General features: G+C 42.6%; 1 protein-coding gene across 3 annotated transcripts in view; it reads left to right on the top strand.

The window, feature by feature from the left end:
• The window catches only part of ST8SIA5 (ST8 alpha-N-acetyl-neuraminide alpha-2,8-sialyltransferase 5), a 41,822-nt gene that overhangs the window by 19,720 nt on the left and 5,143 nt on the right, over positions 1–16,959 (top strand). For 2 of the 3 annotated variants that reach the window (XM_009278428.1, XM_019471846.1), the window contains 4 exons: positions 7,233–7,325; positions 9,797–9,883; positions 13,107–13,251; positions 15,526–15,638. In XM_009278428.1, coding sequence (XP_009276703.1) covers positions 7,233–7,325; positions 9,797–9,883; positions 13,107–13,251; positions 15,526–15,638 — 438 coding nt within the window. The remainder of the gene's footprint in view (positions 1–7,232; positions 7,326–9,796; positions 9,884–13,106; positions 13,252–15,525; positions 15,639–16,959) is intronic. The other variant, XM_019471847.1, reaches the window with a different exon arrangement.

Genomic DNA, 16,959 nt, shown 5'->3' with positions numbered 1-16,959 from the left:
AGAGCCAAGCAATCCCAAATGGTCTGTGTGTTGAGACATGAAGACGAGAGATCAAAATCAGAATGGCAGTGAGCAGCCAGTGCCAGTTTGCCAGGAGCTTTCATAGTCGTGATGAAAAACATATCCTCGGGGTATCACAGCTATCATCTTAACTCTACAGATGTGTAAGCTGTCTGTGAAGTCATGGGACCAGATCAAATAAGGAATCCAGAAAAGGAGCACCTCTGAGATATGACATGCGCTTTTCTAAGGTTACTTGGGAGGTACACAGAGCTATCAATGAACTGCTTTTGAAGGACAGAAATATAAAAGCCACTCCTCTTCTGTGGAAGATCAAACTTACGAATTTAGGGCTGGTTCGTGGAAGCACTTTTGGTTTTTTTGAAGTAAAAATCTTTAATTCGGAAGATAGGCAGGGTATCTTAGGAAAGTACCCTTGTCTTGGTGGATGGACGTTTCTGATGCCATCTATTATCAAAACCCAGAAAAAACTTGTGACACTGTAAGGAGACAAATCTAGCCAAACATTTCGAAATATCCTAGGTGGAAGATCAGGAGGTTCATGAGTTAATAGCTTTTAACCTCAGTTACATGAATCTCTTGGGAAGCATGAGTCCCTGTACAAGAATTCCAGCTCCTGACTTTTGTTTGTTTATTATGGTTCTTCTAGAAAGAAAACCAGCCTTGAACTAAAGATGCCATTTCTATCTTCAGCTTGCAGGCATCGGATACAATTTTTCCTTCCTTGCTATGCTGTATTGAAAAACCTCCTGCTACTAGCAGTTGCTTCCTTGTGCAGTGTCTCCCTACTGAGTCGCCATATGTTTAGATTAAGCTTCCTACGCCTCTCATACTTTTTGGAACCCAAATCATTTCTGCAGGTCATTTCGTAACTCTTGCCAGTATCTCAAACCCTCAGACTTGAAATATTAGAATGGGGTGCAGTAATTCAGAAGAGCTGCTACCACATAATGTATACAAAGATGTATGACCATTTTCTCTTGCTTATATTTTCTTTTTTTTTTATATGACACAGTTTATAATGACACATTTTGTTCCCAGCTACAGCCACATACTGAAAGTTCATGATCAGTTAGACATCTACTACATCTAGTGGCATTAGATATGAAGGTGGTAAAAGATTTAAACCAGTTAATGCCGGTGACATTGGCATCAGCAGGTGGTAGCCAGGAGGAATGTGAACCATCTTTTTTTATATTTGTTTTCCCCAAGGAGAAGGTAGTCAAATAGTTTCACCAACCCATATAGGAGAAGACTATTGCTTCTCCAGCCTCCTCCTTCATGCCCACAGCACCTTCTCTCTCAGTTCAGTCTTTCAAGCACCATCCTGTTGTGGACAAGTCAACTCAGGCTCTCAAATGGCAGAAACAACACATGCAGCAATGTGATTTTTTGTGCCACAGCCCTAGTGAAGTGTAAATTAATCTAAGGGCATCAAACACTTCTGCTTCACTTGCCAATTCTCAGAGCAGGGGTGTCTCATTTAACATCAGTACGTCCACAGGTGTTTTCTTTTGCAAGGTGTAGTATGAAAGGTCATTATGATTTCCACCAACTTCAGAGGCTGCTCTTGTTCGTGGTGGTAATCGTGTAGTCTAGGCAGTGTCTATGAGAGCAGAGCCCAAGGTCCCCATTCCTACCTGCCACGGACTTACCTGTCAATCAGCCTCTACATCGGCTTTATCTGCTAAACAGGGATCGTGCCTTCCGAACGGGGTCAAAGTAATCTTAGGAGAATATGCCGTGCGAAGTGGTAGGATGCACTCTTTGAGGGAACAAGATCGCTGTATTGTTGTCAGGCCCTTAAACCTTTTGACCAAATCTTGTAGTTTTTGATGTTGTCCCATAGAAATATTAATAGAAGCAAAAGCTACCAGGATTTGGTGGCTCACTCCCAATGGACTCTCTGATGAAGTCAACACCTAGTTTGCTCTGCTCTGGATGAGTTTTCCAGAGCCCCTATAGCCATGATATGTTCCACCTCAACAGTATTTTTGCTACATGTGTATGAAGATCCCATGCCAGCCCTGCCAGATGAACGTGAGTACCTGTGTGCTTTGGGGAGTGCGATCTGGCACACTTGCAATGTTCCTGAGTAGGGAAGGTGAATCTAGACCCAAGGTTGGCCATGGATCTGCCCATACTGATGAGTGCAGGCACTACTAATTGGACAGTTCTCTTAGTAAGTATTTAGTAGAAGCCTGCAAGGCTTGGTTCATTTATTCTCATTTCTTAGTCACTGGATAATGTAGAATTTTGGAAGATCTTTGTTTTTCCTGCAGGGTTGGTGCAGGAAATCCGTCCTGCGATACTCTGCTCTCTTGCAGCGTAAGTGCTGCAGCCTCACTGCAAACAGTGCAGTGCAGGAATGAGCGAAATGGGAAGGTGGCTCGTGCAGGAGAAAATGGTCTTGTTTGAAAGAATGCCTGACAATTACACTCAATTCTATTTTAAAACCTTTGTGCAATGTATCAGACAAATCAGTGCCTCAATCCAAGAGTCACCTGAAGGCAGGATTGAAGTCTCAGGCTTTTTAATTCACGTAGCATGATCAAGAAAAGCTTACTGTTGATCAAAGCAGGAGCAGCCCAACTGCAGATGATCAAAGACCTAGGAGTTAGCTGGTGTACTGGGAAACCAAATCTGCCTCTCCCTAGCAAGCTCAGTAAGCTGCTCAGCTGGAGGTGAGGTTGCAATAGGAGACATGAAGGTTAGAAAAGAAGAAAGTCTCAGTTAGTCAAAAATGGAAAATTACAGAGTGAATAGCATCTCATTTCTGGGCATTCAGTACTGACAGCCATAAAAAAAGAGTCCTCTCTGAGCACTTGCAGCTTTTGTGGTGTTCAGATACAGGATTTGATCTGGAAAAATGTTGTAGATTTGAAAGCTACAATTGACTTGAATGGACATAGAGCAGTGAGTCGTGTGTAGTGCCTGGTACCCTGGGAAAATGCAGTCCCGCGTGCAACTGTGCTGTTTGTTGTGATCTGGTTGTAGTTGTGTTCCCTATTGTAAAGAACCATGAATTCTTGTGTTGGTTTTCCCGTAGGCTTGCGACCTTTGAGGGGTAGAAATTATTTAGATTTCAGCAGGGGAAGCGAAGGCAATGCAGGGAGAGAACATTCTGGCGGTGACATATCAACTCTGTTTTATGGATATGAAACATGACTGTCATTCTTGTAAAGCTGAAACACAGCCCTTTTCCGTAGGAAAAAGAGTAGCATAGTCAGGTTTGTCACTTGTCACTAATCAAGAGCATAAATCAAAATAAACTGCACTACACCCTTGCTTCTTAGCTGGATATCAGACTGAGGAAGATGATGGGGAGTACAGTTTCCATTTGTGCTAATTAAGCTTTCTGACAGGCAAATGCATCTTCATTCACAGGGAACTACATGGTTTAGAGTGGGAGTTAATAGGCAGAAGCAGCACTCAGAGCCCAGGGAGGGGTTGAGACTGATGCTTCCTCTGGGAGGGTGCGGGGCAGCTGGTCTCCAAACTCTCCCAGCAGGACCAGACCCTGCCGAGCGGAGGAGCTGGGTTTAAAGGACATCCGCGGGGGTTGAAGGAACCCATGTTCCTTGTGCTAGAGCCTGGTGTTGTGCAGAAGCTGTATTCTGGGAAAGTACAATGTGAAGCACTTCTGCGGGAAGGGGTTGGCCGGTGCTCCAGGGAGCTGCCTCTACTAATTTGCCTCGGTGTCTGTAGCAGGAGGGGGATTGCTGTGAAGCAAATAAATAGCATGAACACTCCTGGGAGAAAGAGAGGAAACTTTCTTTTTTTAGTCTATTGACCAGATACTGTCTTGCAAATTCCTTAATGCTGTTGTAGCATCATTAATGCTTGCATCCTAAGTGCTGCAGCATCAGTAGCATTAACACTAAGGAGGCTTAGTGTCTGGCTGTCTGCTTCAGATGTGGTTCAGGGCTTATGAATGACAGCCCAGATGATGATTATTCAGTGGCTCAGGCACACTGAGTTAATTTCAGTCGAGCTCACCCCGTGGCCAGTAGCATCTTCTCCCCACTTGGTGCAGAAGTGACACCGCCGTTGGTGTCACCTGCCTTTGCTGCAGGAGGCACGTGTCCCATTGGCAGTGTGTCATCCAGCCTGTTTCACGGGTCCTCCCTCTGCACTTCCACGAAGAGCCAAATGGTGAATTTGACACTCCCAGTGACTCTGCTGGAAAAGCTGGAGCTATTGTGAGAGTTAGAGACTTGCAGGACAGCCCTGTGCTTGTCGAAGCTGTAAGCTAATGGAATAACTCTCCTACAAATGCAATGCTGCCTCATGGATTTCCTTTCAGATCCAGAAGTGGTTTATTTTTTACTTAATCCTTTCCTCCTTACCCTTCTGCCTCCTTGGTCACACATCCTTTTTCATTTCTGTTTTTTGTTTGTGGATTTGGGTAAACAGGCAATGATCAAAGGGAATCTCTGGGACTCAGGAAATTTCACCTCTGTTACATAAAATGACACCTTTGTCTCCAGTGCCGTGGGCTGAAGCCAGCTTTCCCCCGCTGTGGCATTCCCACGTGATAGCATGTGCTGTTTGACATCTGAGCTGCAGTTCTCTAACTTAGCAGCAGAGCCAGAAGTGTGCAGGAAAGATAAAAATACATGTTAATCTAGATTTGTGCCATTCTTATCTGTCCTGAGGCACATACAAGGTACTGAAACCCAGTGTTAGATGAAAGGCGAGGATGAGGCTGATAGCCATTGCTATCCCCCTTACGCCCAAAGAGGTAGGAGTGGTGTGTAACGTGCTGAGTGTTGCGTGGGGTTGTACACCTGCCTCTAGCTATTGTGTAGGACATGCACATTCAGGGTCCCAGCCTTGTCTGACTCAAAGAACCAAAGTAAAGAATGGATACCGCAAAATACAGTAAGAAAAGTTAGTATTGCAGAAGGACGAAAAAGTTGTCTGGACTAGTAGCCAGAGGGGACTCCTTCACCCCTATAAAATTCTGTAGCCAGCAAGAAGTCCTATGGTGTTGGCTCCACAGAGAGAAATTTCAGTTTAGTTTTGGAAACTTACCTGGAGTACATCCACACAGGGCTTTGGCCTGGTGCAACCAGGTGAGCTCTTTATCCAGTTTCAGTTGGAGCAGCTTTCAAAATACACAAGTTGCTCAGCTCGAGCTCAACAAGGCAAGCATGCAGGAGATGTGCCAGTGCAATGGATTTCAGCTACTCCTTAGTAAAGGCTGAATGTCCAGGTGAACGATTGAGTTGGAAGGAGAGCCCAAGCCTTTTGATGAGAGACCAGATGAAGGTTCATGTTACATGAACTTCATCTCCCTTCTGGAGGCTGAGAAAGTCTTTTCCCAGATTTGTCACTGATTATGGAGCGCTTTAAATACATAATTTCCTCTACAAAACTCATAAAAATATATTTGTTGCCTTGAAGACTATGCAAACACATTTCCAAAGTCACATTTTTTAAAGATTGCTGAGCTATTGTTTGTTTCTGACAGTAATCAGTTTACTTCTTTATTAGGAATTTATGATGTTCTCCTGCCACCTTCTAGGCATGGCCTTCTTCCTTCAAGTCTCCAGCTTTGTGTCTCTCACTGGATCACAGAAATGATTGGTTTGGCATTTGACAAAGCTGAGGCGGTGAAAACCTCAGGGAGGGGTGAAGGAGACACATCCTAAAGCAACATTTGACAGGATAGAAACATTCCCAGTTGGTAGCAGATTGCTTTGGGAAACTCTTGGGCTTTTTCCAGTCGCATACTATAGTCCCTTTCTCCCTTCTATAGGTTTCTCTCTTCCCCGCTTTATCAGATTGATTTCTGGATGTACCTACAAGGCAAAATTCAGAAGCTGTTTTTAGTTGCTTCTGGCCTTTGGAGGCCCTGTTGGAGATACCTGGAGATGTTGTTTTCCAGACACTCTTCCTTCCTACAGTTCCCCTGGGAGGTGTGAACACTTAGCACTTCTCCAGAACAGATCAGTTTTGGATCCCCCAAAATTTTTATATTAATAAACATGAACTACTAAGGAAACTAACAAGGCTTTCCTTCTTAAGTATTATATATTCAGACCTGAACAGACATTCAGGTCAAACATGAATTTTGATGTTATTTTAAAATGACACAAAACCAAAATATTACATTTCCAACGATGGTTTAAATAAAGCTCTTCCAGGAATCTTGTGTTTTTCTTTCATATTGAAAATTCAAAAGATAGTTTGCAGTTACAGCCTCATGAGTTCTGAGATTGTAAAGGATCCATCAAAATAATTTGCTCTAGCCTTGGTCATAATACCTATTCCTTCCAGGTTGTCTCCCTGTATTTCTTCATTATGCTCATAACTGCTGTATGGGTATGCGCAGTTCTTAGGTATTAGATTTTAATACAGACTTCTAATGATAAGTGGCGAAACTGATACAGAGCTTGGTTTAAACCCTAAATCTTTTCTGTCATTTCAATACAGTCTCACTGAATTCACTGGACAGCCTGGGCTTTCTCTCCCCTAAACACATGAGTGTTTACCATTTACATAACTACCATTGTGTTTTGTTTTCCCTTCACTCCAGTCTGATGGTTAAGGTAGAGGAATTTAACCAAAAAAGTAAATATTTATGTCTATATTTTAATTAAGAATAGCACTGTCATTTGTGCTGTGTCTCAGCATTCAAATCCTTTTGTTCTCAAAACCATCTCAAATGTTTTGAGAAGAAAATCCCAGCTTCCCTTCCCGTCCGAATATACCAAAAGAGTAAATCCCAACGAAAAGCTCAATTGCGTAGAGGTATGCAACAGTCTCCACAGACAAGATGCAACCTCCAGCACTTTGCTTTCTGCCTAAGAGCAAAATTTAAGGAACTGATTTTTAAACTCTCAGCGCATTCAGACACCCAAAGGATGGGAACAGTGTCCCTTAAGTGATCAGTGCTTTTCCCCTGACCTTCAGTGGCAGCTGCCATGTGCTGACTGCTGGAAAAGGTAGCTGGTCCTTGTTGGTGCCTACAAGACAGATGAACTCTTGTAGAGATGGACAAAGTGGACATGGGTGGCTGTTCTACAATCAGCAGTGACATCTGTGTTTTCCTGTGAAGTAATAACCTGCCTATGGGCCAGACAGTGTAGTCTCAAGTCAGGCAGAAATCATAAATGACAACTTTAAGCAGATTTCTGTTGATGTGTAAGACAAGTATTCCAGTCTAAGGCTTATTTATAATCTTTTTTCTTGTCCTTCTTCAGGTATTTTGAGTTTTATGAAGGGCCTTTGGAGTACAACTCTACCAAATGCCTGGAATTACGGCAGGACATCATTGAGGTGAAGGTTTTGTCTATGTAAGTATGAATGAATGTTTGCTAAAAGGTAACTTCTCAGGCAGGATGAAAATGGTAACTTACAATAAGATTGTCAAAGATGCAAGGCTTAAGAGATCCCATCAACAGGGATCTCATCAGGGATTCCTGAGGTTCTCTTATATGTGCAAATAGTCACATGTGAATTTGATCTGAGGTCCGTTTGAAAAAACTGGAGGCATTTCACGTACATTGAGGCATTTTGGTCAGGCCCAGTATCATTGGTTAGAATGAAATACAGTGTAATATTATTTGTAATGTTATATTCCAGGCCCTCTACTGAGGGTAATTGAAGAGTAAGAATAGCCAGACGGACTCATAGCGAGTGTCTATCTAGCCTAAGGCTCTGTCATTGACAGTGGCCAGCAGTGAAGGCTAAGAAATGAAGGAAAAAGGTGAGCCCTTCCTGATAACAAATAATGACTGGCATGGGGACTTGCTGAGTGGTAGGTGGTGACTAGACTAGTCAGAGTGGACAACAGACCTCTCTGTTAATTTGTTTAGATCTTTTCTGAGCCCATTTGTACTTTTGACCTCCACAATTTCCTGCAGCAGTGAGTTTCATAAGTTAATAACACTCACTAAGAAGTAGGAAAATGTGATTCTGAGAAATAATAAAATATCTATATTTTGTCTTTTGTGGTCCTATATGTACATCAGAAAACTAATGAGTTGAATGAGATGTATCCATGAAGCCATAGAGGTGGAATCAGGCAAAAAAGTGAGGTTGCCAGGGGAGCTCATTGGACAGAGCAAAGCAGGGTATTTTTGTGTCGCCCTTTTGCATTTTCAGCATTGCACTGAATTTAGCTGCTTAGATTATGCCTAATCCCTTACCATATCTAAACCCAGTGGTTTAGTAATCTTACTGACAATCCACAAGGCTTATTAAGGTCTGTAAAGCGCACTGAGAATCTCAATTGAAAGTGCAGCTATACAAGCTCATAGCATTAAGCAATCAAGGCTACAGCAAATACAATTTGTTGCTCCAGGTCAGCATGAATTTTGAGCATGTCTCCCTCGCTAACTTTGTGCACGGAAAAATGTAGGTTATGTCCTTCTCTTGTGTATTTGGTACTGGATGAAGGATACACAAGTAACAACTTTGCACTGCTTGCTGACTTGCAGTGCTTAAAAATAAAAAGAAGGGGTGAGAATGTGACACTTCTGCCAATGTTCTGCTGAAGACAGGGAGTTTTGAACTGCTTCTCTGCATACTTATCAGATGGTGCAGAGAATTACTCGTTTCTCTTCATCTTATCCAATGGCACATAGAAGGTAGTGGACTCCTGCTCAGCTGGATGGAGTTAGCCTTACTTTTACGATAGATGCCATTTGTCATTAAGTTCTTCTACTATGCTGGGTTCTTCTGATGTGCTTGCTTCTAACGTGCTACATTTCCTAAGTCAGCCCTTACTGTAATGGAAGATTTCCAAGTTAATGTGCTCTGGTGGGCTACAGAAAGTACAATATGACCTAATTCCTTCCTGTAACTTCCGCAGCCTGGGAAATCCTAAGTTCTACTCACTTTAAATATATAATTATCTTAAAAGTCTTTGCTTTATTCAAACATTCAAAGCCCTCAAGCCTGAAGAGAACTCATTAAGACCTATCAGTCTTGAAGAAATCTCAGACTTCAAAATTTCCCAGCCAGATTATGACATTTCTCCCTAGCTCTAGGTATTTGCAAGGCCTTCATTATCTCTGTTGTCCAAATACAGAAGAATATGTATGAACTCTAAGGTAGAAGTGGTTGGAATGATATCACCAAAAATGTGTCATCCTGTATCAGCCTAGTGGAAGTAGGGATGTCATTTTTTGATAGAACTAAAACTGTATTTATTAACAGAGAGGGAGGGAGAGATCCTTATGTAAAGAGCTTTTCATGTCCTCTTACCGTCACAGATGCTTATCCCTACACGTGTGCTACTGCAGTTTATAAAATGGATTTACCAACAGTGCTGTTCTGTAGGATCTCACGGATTAAGATAACCTCACCCAAATATAATGGCTGTTGGCCAAATTATCTGAAGTATCCTCTTTTCCAGTACCCCCTCTGCTGGGCCCTTCTGCTAGGTGCAACTTTTCCCCCCAAAGCCACTGTAGTTGCCAGACACTCATTAGCTTCCCAGCAGACTGTGGACAGACTTTGGTACAGTAGATGCTTCTTGCTTGATATTGCATTTTTTATCCTGAAGAAATGGAGAATGCCTATCAGGGAATAGAAAGCAGTCCCAAACTTCTGAAGAGCTCCATCAGTACCTGTGTATACATGGCTTAGAGTTGCTATGTCTGAGCAGAAAAAGAAATAAAAACGTTAAATTTTGCACTGGATAGACTGGCTGGTTTGCCCTATCAAAAGCCTACTGCATGGTACCCTGGCTGCAGCTGTTTTAGGAAATGAAGCCCTTGTAATAAAGTGAATTTTCATTTTCTTTCTTTTTATCTTTTAGGGTGAAACAAACGGAATTGTTTGACAGATGGAAGAGCCTACAGATGTGCAAATGGGAGATGAATATCACAGAAGCTAATTTATTCAAGTAAGAATGGTCCACATTAATGAGACTGAGTAAGATTTACTTTAGTTTGAGTTTAGTTTCCTATAGAGAGATCAAACCTTCATATGGATAGCAAGAGTAAGCATTATAACACTGTTACTGTTGGAGTACCATCCTTTTGAATAAATATGGACTTTTTTTTACTTTAAAAAAGTCAACAGCAAGAGTGAAAGAGAGCTCTTCTGGCACGTGGGACAGTCTTCCCAGGAAAGGCAGGGAATTTGGTATGGGAAAGACTTTTCCAGGTATGATTCAGGCAGACATGAGGATGGAGCCAAGACTTAATGGCTACACCTAATACATCAACCTAACTCTCTGGTGGTGTAAAATGGTAATATCATTGGTGACACTGCAAATTTGGCCTACAAAATACTCAAACCGGAATTTTTCTGTGGTGTATTAGGTACTGCCAGACTCTGTTTATCACTTCCTTTTTTTTAATGGCTTCTCAGCTATTACTCCCTGACTATCTAGATATTTTTTCTGGTCTTCGGAGACCTCTGCAGTTTGTTTCTGTAGTACTCGGTCTTTCTTCATGTGACTTCCTCTTTGCTGAAGGTCATCCGTGGTCCTTTCAAGATACAACTTTTGAAATTGGTCTTGTGAAGGCAATAGTAGAATGAAGCCAAAACAATATTTTAATGTTGTATCAATATACATCAATGTACATATATTCAAGGGCCATATTTGAGTAGGTCTAGAGAAACCACATTAATTCAGAGTAAGTGGAATATAGACTGGTTAAGTCTGTAAGTCACTGGCATGATTCAGAGCTGTTGCTTAGAATAAGGCCCCACAACTTTCTCCCAAATTGGCTTGCATGATTGCAGGAAATAGCTGTCACGAGTTAATGAGACAATGTGAGAATGCATGTGCTGAGTTAGTCATTAATGTCTTTAAAAATAACTAATTGTTAGTCCCGGGCTCATAGCAGTTTTTCCAGCACGAGCTCCACACAGACATAAGTTTTTTCAGGGTTTTTTTAGTATATTTTTTTCTGGAAATTACTTGATGGGCAATTATCAGAGCCCATTTTGAAGACAGGATCCATTCAGGATGAGAGAGACTGCTGGGAGTAAGAGAACTAATGATTGTGCCCAGAGTGCAAGGAGCACATTGCAGTATGGAGGCCAGCCCAGAGGTGGGAGCAATAAGAAAGGACTATCTAAAGATCATCAGGAGGACCATCACTCTCTCTCAGGCCACCAACACCAGCATATTAAGCAAAGAACCCCTCTCCATCCTAGAGAGTGCCTTGAGAGAAAGAAGAGATGAAAGACTCCTATCGCTGGCTATACCTGCCTGCCTGATATATCGCTGCTTAAGAAACTCCCACTGGCACCTAGATGTAACCTAACCTTTGTTAGCTGGTTCCAGGAACAATAATCATGCTAGTCACAAAAAAAAAAGTTCAAAGTCTGTTTCATTTTTGTCTTATGGGACAGAGACTTCAGTGTGTGAATGTGTGGGGAAACTAGTCCCTTAAAAGCAGACCAAAGTCTCTGAGGTTGGAGGGTAGGCTAGTAGGAGGCTAAAAGGTGGTGGTCTAACAACACTGAGTTGTGGGCTTTTGAACTTTGCCAGTTCTGGACCATCAAGCGAGATGGGGAGAATCCAGCAAAAGTTAAATGGCAGCAGGGAGGGAGGGAGCACAAAAATCACACTAGCTTTTGTATCTGGAGACTAAGGAAAACAATTTCCTTGACAGTCTTCCTCCATCAGATACGAAACATTTACACTAAGGAACATGCCTCTGGAAAACCAATTGGACGTTAGATTAAAGAGGAACATGCCTCTGGAAAACCAATTGGACATTAGATTAAAGAACAACATCTCTTTCAATTCCTTAATCCAGAACTAATGAAGAGTTTTTTCATATCTCAAATATCACAATTCAATCCCACTACCTGCTTGTAATTATTTAATGATTTTGTTATTAGAAATTATTCATTGACTTATTCAGTCTCAATTGCTACCTTGATCTGATCACCATATTGTGTCATTCTGCATGAGTCAAGTCTATAACAGTAATTGGACATCACTGAAATGTTTGTATAATTCTGTATTTGCTTTCTGGTGCTTGTAATAAAGCCCATAAAGAAGACTGGCTTATTCTTCCAACTCATAATGAGGCCACATACCCGAGAGGCAAGGTATTTAATCTAGGTTATTTGAGAGCCATTTGGCTTTGTCTTCATGTTTGTGCATTTGCCATGACATGTATTTTTCATTAAAGTGTAAGATGCATTGACTGAGAAACGAACCAGCTCTGGAGTAAGAGTAAGCTGAAGTCAGGGCTTTCAGTTCCACCAGTAAAAGGAGAAAAGCATTCAGGGAAAGATGGGAGCTAAGAAATGGACCCCTATTTGGAAAGCTGCTTTTCCTATTTAAATGTCATATGAAACTTATGGTAAGGGGATCAGAGCTGAATGTTATTTCTCTCATGCCGTGAATCCCATTCTTGAGATTTCAAAACTATTCTTGTTTGCATTGGAATACCTGCCATTTTGTCCCAGCGACCAAGAAAATTTTGACCGTTTGTCTGAGATTTTGGAGTTGTAGCCATGACCAGTCTGCCTGGCACCCATCCGTCAGGGCCACATCATCTTCCTGATGCACATATGCAAGGTCAAAGGCAAAACTAAGACCTTTAAAAGTTTTTTTTTGTAATCAAGTCTGCTGTGCTCCACAGTAGTCTGGTAAGCGGGGTACTGTCTTTAGGTATTGCTGTGTTTAAGTCCCTGCCCTGCCCAGCTTCCTCATCCCCAGCTGAATACTTTAACCCCTGCGTTTCCTGCCCAGTGATGAATAAATACTTTACGAAAAGTGGAAGACCTCTAAAGCAGGGAGGGACTAATTCATCAGGATGCTTTCCCCGGGATATTGGGGGCAGAAGCTCAGCTTTGGGGTCTGGAGCAGGGCAGAATCTGCACATGCATTTCCTGCAGCCTAGAAGAGACAGGTACAGGGATCTCATTTCTTCTGGTTTTTGTTTGGGTTTTTTTTACCTAATTTCCTCAATCAAGGAAAATTTCACTGAATCTGAAATTTTCTAAAGGAAAACCCAGCAAACCACCATTTTACTCTCCTACAGCTAAAAAGTTTCTTTTTGCTGAAAAATACCTTGTTAGGAGTGATAGTAATTGCAAATCCTAAAGCATGCTATCAGCTCCTTGGTCTTATTTCTCTCTTTTTTGTTTTACAGGTCTACTTTGTCGAGGTGTTGCAATGCCCCTGCCTTTCTGTTCACCACCCAGAAAAATACTCCCTTGGGAACTAAACTGAAATATGAAGTGGATACTAGTGGAATCTTCCATATCAACCAAGAAATCTTCAAAATGTTTCCAAAGGTGCCTCATGCCTCTGTCCGTTTGCAGAATCAACTTCACCCTACTTGCTGCATTAGATGCTATCCTATAGCCAAGCATTTAGCAGTTGGCTGTTTGACATTTCTACAAACTTCATTGCATATATTTTGAAAATGTTTATTTTTGTTATGATATTTTAGCTGATTATCCTATGTTCTAGTCATCATCTGCTCTAGTATACAATATATATATATTTTCCTGCAGAATATTACTGACCTAGCAGCAAAGTGGCTAATGAAATAACTTAAGAAAGCTGAGTAAAAGAGGCACTTACTGATCAGAACTTTTTGAAAGTACAATATTCACATACAATAAATCCAACATTTTGGGTGGGTCTGCTTATTTAGGGGCATGGTTATTTTATAATTCATATTCACAGTGACTAAGTATTTTTATACTGATTTCTGTTTGCAGCTTATCTCTGAACAGGCTGCACAATTTTAAAATGTATTCATCATAATGATTATTCAAAACCTTTTCAGCAAATAATCCTTGACCTGAGGGTCATTCAAAGTTATAACCAGTGGCCAATTCCCATTGCACATAGTGACTGATGTGCAGAAATGGGCTTATGTGACTACTGATTTATCATGGAGCACACCTTATGAATTTAAAATGGCATATTTGGAGGGGATAACTGAAATTTATCCCTTTCAGAAAGTCAGAAAAATATGCAAGTTAAGTACTTAGATTTTTGTCATTAACGTTGTCCTTCAGGGCCTAGCCACTTTTAATCCATTTGCTTTCGGAGCACTACTAAGAGGTAGGGCAGTGCTGTTACCTAAATGTGCACATGGGGAACTGGGGCAGAGCAGGGGAAAGGCTCAGATCCAGGAAAGCACTTTGGCATCTGGAGACTTGCGAAAAATGAGTACATCTAAGTCCAGGTGTATTATCCTCAAAACCCTGCCTGATTGCGCAGATGAATGGATGAAAGACTAGATGCCTACGCTTTTGCTAGGGGTGTCCTATAGCTGCTGTTATATTTATCCAGGTATGCCTTGAGGATGCTTTGCCGGCTCTATCCCATGCCAAAGTGCCTTTGGGATTCACTGGGCAGCACCTATGTGGTCAAAGCCACCCTCTGCCTAGGAGCAGGGCTGCAGCATGGCAAGCGTAGGAGATAAAGGGCTGAAAGCCTGGGAGCACGACTGTAAGAGCCTTGTGCTGAGTGCGGACACCTGGCTTCTGATCTCCCTTTCAGGACTGCCGAGGCATTGTGTTAAGAAATCTCTGGATAAAGCACAGACAAGTCTATATTGCCACTCTGTTAGACAGCTGCTGCTTTTCTCAGACAGGTGTAATTGCATGCCCTTTTGCCTTTTTGCTTATGAATACTATGGAAAGATCCTGGGAATAATCACCTAGAAATGTCATGTCACTATCGCATCTCTCTAGTTTGCGGTATGAAATTATTGATAAAATATGTATGTACCAAAACGAGCACTCTCATGCTTATATAAACACATCTCTACATATTCATAAGGTGTAGCGCGGCTCAGTTCTGCGCCCCAGCCCTCTCACCCTAACGGCCCAGTTCTGTTCTGGGAGATGTGATTTTCACCCTCTCCTGCTTCAGCAGCAGCTGCATGTCTGCATACGAAGACAGAATTTTGCCTGAAGATTGCAGAAAGGTGCATCCTACACGAGTCCAGAAAGGTGCCTGACCAAAGGCTCTAGGCACTCCTGGTAGTACAAGTGCTAATTAATGATCATTAACGCTATTAGTACAATTAGTGGTAGCAAGCACTAAAATTTGGGCTAGGTTCTGATAAATAGCTGTAATGTGCTGTCTGACTTAAAGAGACTTCTTGGGCTTTACTAGCTGCTCTGGAACTATGTGTGCAGACTTCTCAAAAGCAGGACATCAGAGCCTGAGGAGCAAGCAGTTTGCAGGCAGCTCAGAAGGCAATGCCTGGGGAACGCTAATTTTATGGTTCATGCCCTCATGTGGAAATCAGAAGGGAAAGCAAGTTTCTAAAATGACTTCTTCCGTTATTAAGTCTGGACAAAACCATGTTACTGCTTTTTTTCCCTCTGAGTTAGTTGCCCATACTATCTCTAATTGCACAGAAAACGATCCCATCCGTTTAGGTACACCATGGAATATTGCGGGCCAGAACTAGTGTCAACCTCCTATGATTAGTGCATCTGCAGCAAGATGCAGCTGCACCAAAAAAAAGGAAAAAGTAAAAAAGGGACTTGTTGCGGCCATGTTTCGGGATATTTAACTGTTTCCTTGCTGTGATGTTGCAGGATATGCCGTACCACCGCTCCCAGTTTAAGAAATGTGCAGTGGTCGGGAACGGAGGAATTCTGAAGAACAGCAGATGTGGCCGGGAGATTGACAGTGCAGACTTCGTGTTTCGGTAATCGCCACAGCACCATTTTTCTTTTTGCCTGTTTTAATGACAAATAAAGGATTGCAAAGCTGTTCTCTCTCACATGGAAACACAGGATTTGCCAACCTGGCCATATCAAGCCTGCTTCTTGCACAAAAAGTGACGTTTCGAAAAAAACACCTCACTGTATAATATTTATTTAAAAATTATGCTTTGAGGAATTATTTCTCCCTAACTCCATGTGGTTAATCATTGACTCACTGACAAAGTTTGACATCCTCGTTCAGGATGTCCCCTGTTACTCAGGTTGTGGGTTTATCCTTCCGTGGACATTAGTCCAGGAGCAGTGTCCTGTGAATGTGGCCGTAATTTTCTGGGGCAGTTCTGAACCAGAGGTACAACCTCTATTGTGTGACAAGCGGCTTGGCCAGATGTTAATAGCTCCACGCTGTGCAGCTCACATGCCTCAGAGGTGTGTTTCTGAAGTAGTGCAGAGCTCAAGTGCTGGATAATACGTGTCACAGTAATCAGTACTGTAGACTCCAGGGTGTGCAGAGATGCCTGAATAACTTTGAAGGTTGAGTGTCTTCATATTGTGCTCCCCACCATATGTGGAATTATCCAGGTTTTGCATAGACTGGGACATCCCACGACTTGTGTCCCTGGGTAATGGAATTCAGCAGCACTTTTATCATCTTAATATATATGGGAAAGACTTCTTTATTATTGTATTGGGTTTGCATGTCAAGGTTTTGGTAGCGGGAAGGCTACAGGTGGCTTCTGTGAGAAGGTGCTAGAAGCTTCCCCTGTGTCCAATAGAGCCGATGCCAGCCGGCTCCAAGGCGGACCCGCAGCTGGCCAAGGCTGAGCCCATCAGCGATGGTGGTAGCGCCTCTGTGATAACGTATTTAAGAAGGGGGAAAAAAAAATGCAGAAGTTGCAGCCAGAGAGAGGAGTGAGAATATGTGAGAGAAACAACTCTGCAGACGCCAAGGTCAGTGACGAAGGAGGGAGAGGAGGTGCTCCAGGTGCCAGAGCAGAGATTCCCCTGCAGCCTGTGGTGAAGACCATGATGAGGCAGGCTGTTCCCCTGCAGCCCATGGAGGTCCACGGTGGAGCAGGTACCCACCTGCAGCCCGTGGAGGACCCCACGCCGGAGCAGGTGGATGCCCGAAGGAGGCTGTGACCCCGTGGGAAGCCCGCACTGGAGCAGGCTTCTGGCCAGACCTGTGGACTCATGGAGAGAGGAGCCCACGCTGGAGCAGGTTTGCTGGCATGACTTGTGACTCCGTGGGGGACCCACACTGGAGCAGTCTGTTCCTGAAGGACTGCACCCCATGGAAGGGAC

Source organism: Aptenodytes forsteri, unplaced genomic scaffold (genome assembly GCF_000699145.1).
Source record: "Aptenodytes forsteri isolate BGI_AS27 unplaced genomic scaffold, ASM69914v1 Scaffold178, whole genome shotgun sequence".
Classification (NCBI taxonomy): domain Eukaryota; kingdom Metazoa; phylum Chordata; class Aves; order Sphenisciformes; family Spheniscidae; genus Aptenodytes; species Aptenodytes forsteri.
The sequence above is the reverse complement of the archived record's forward strand: the minus strand, read 5'-3'. Positions and strand labels throughout refer to the sequence as shown.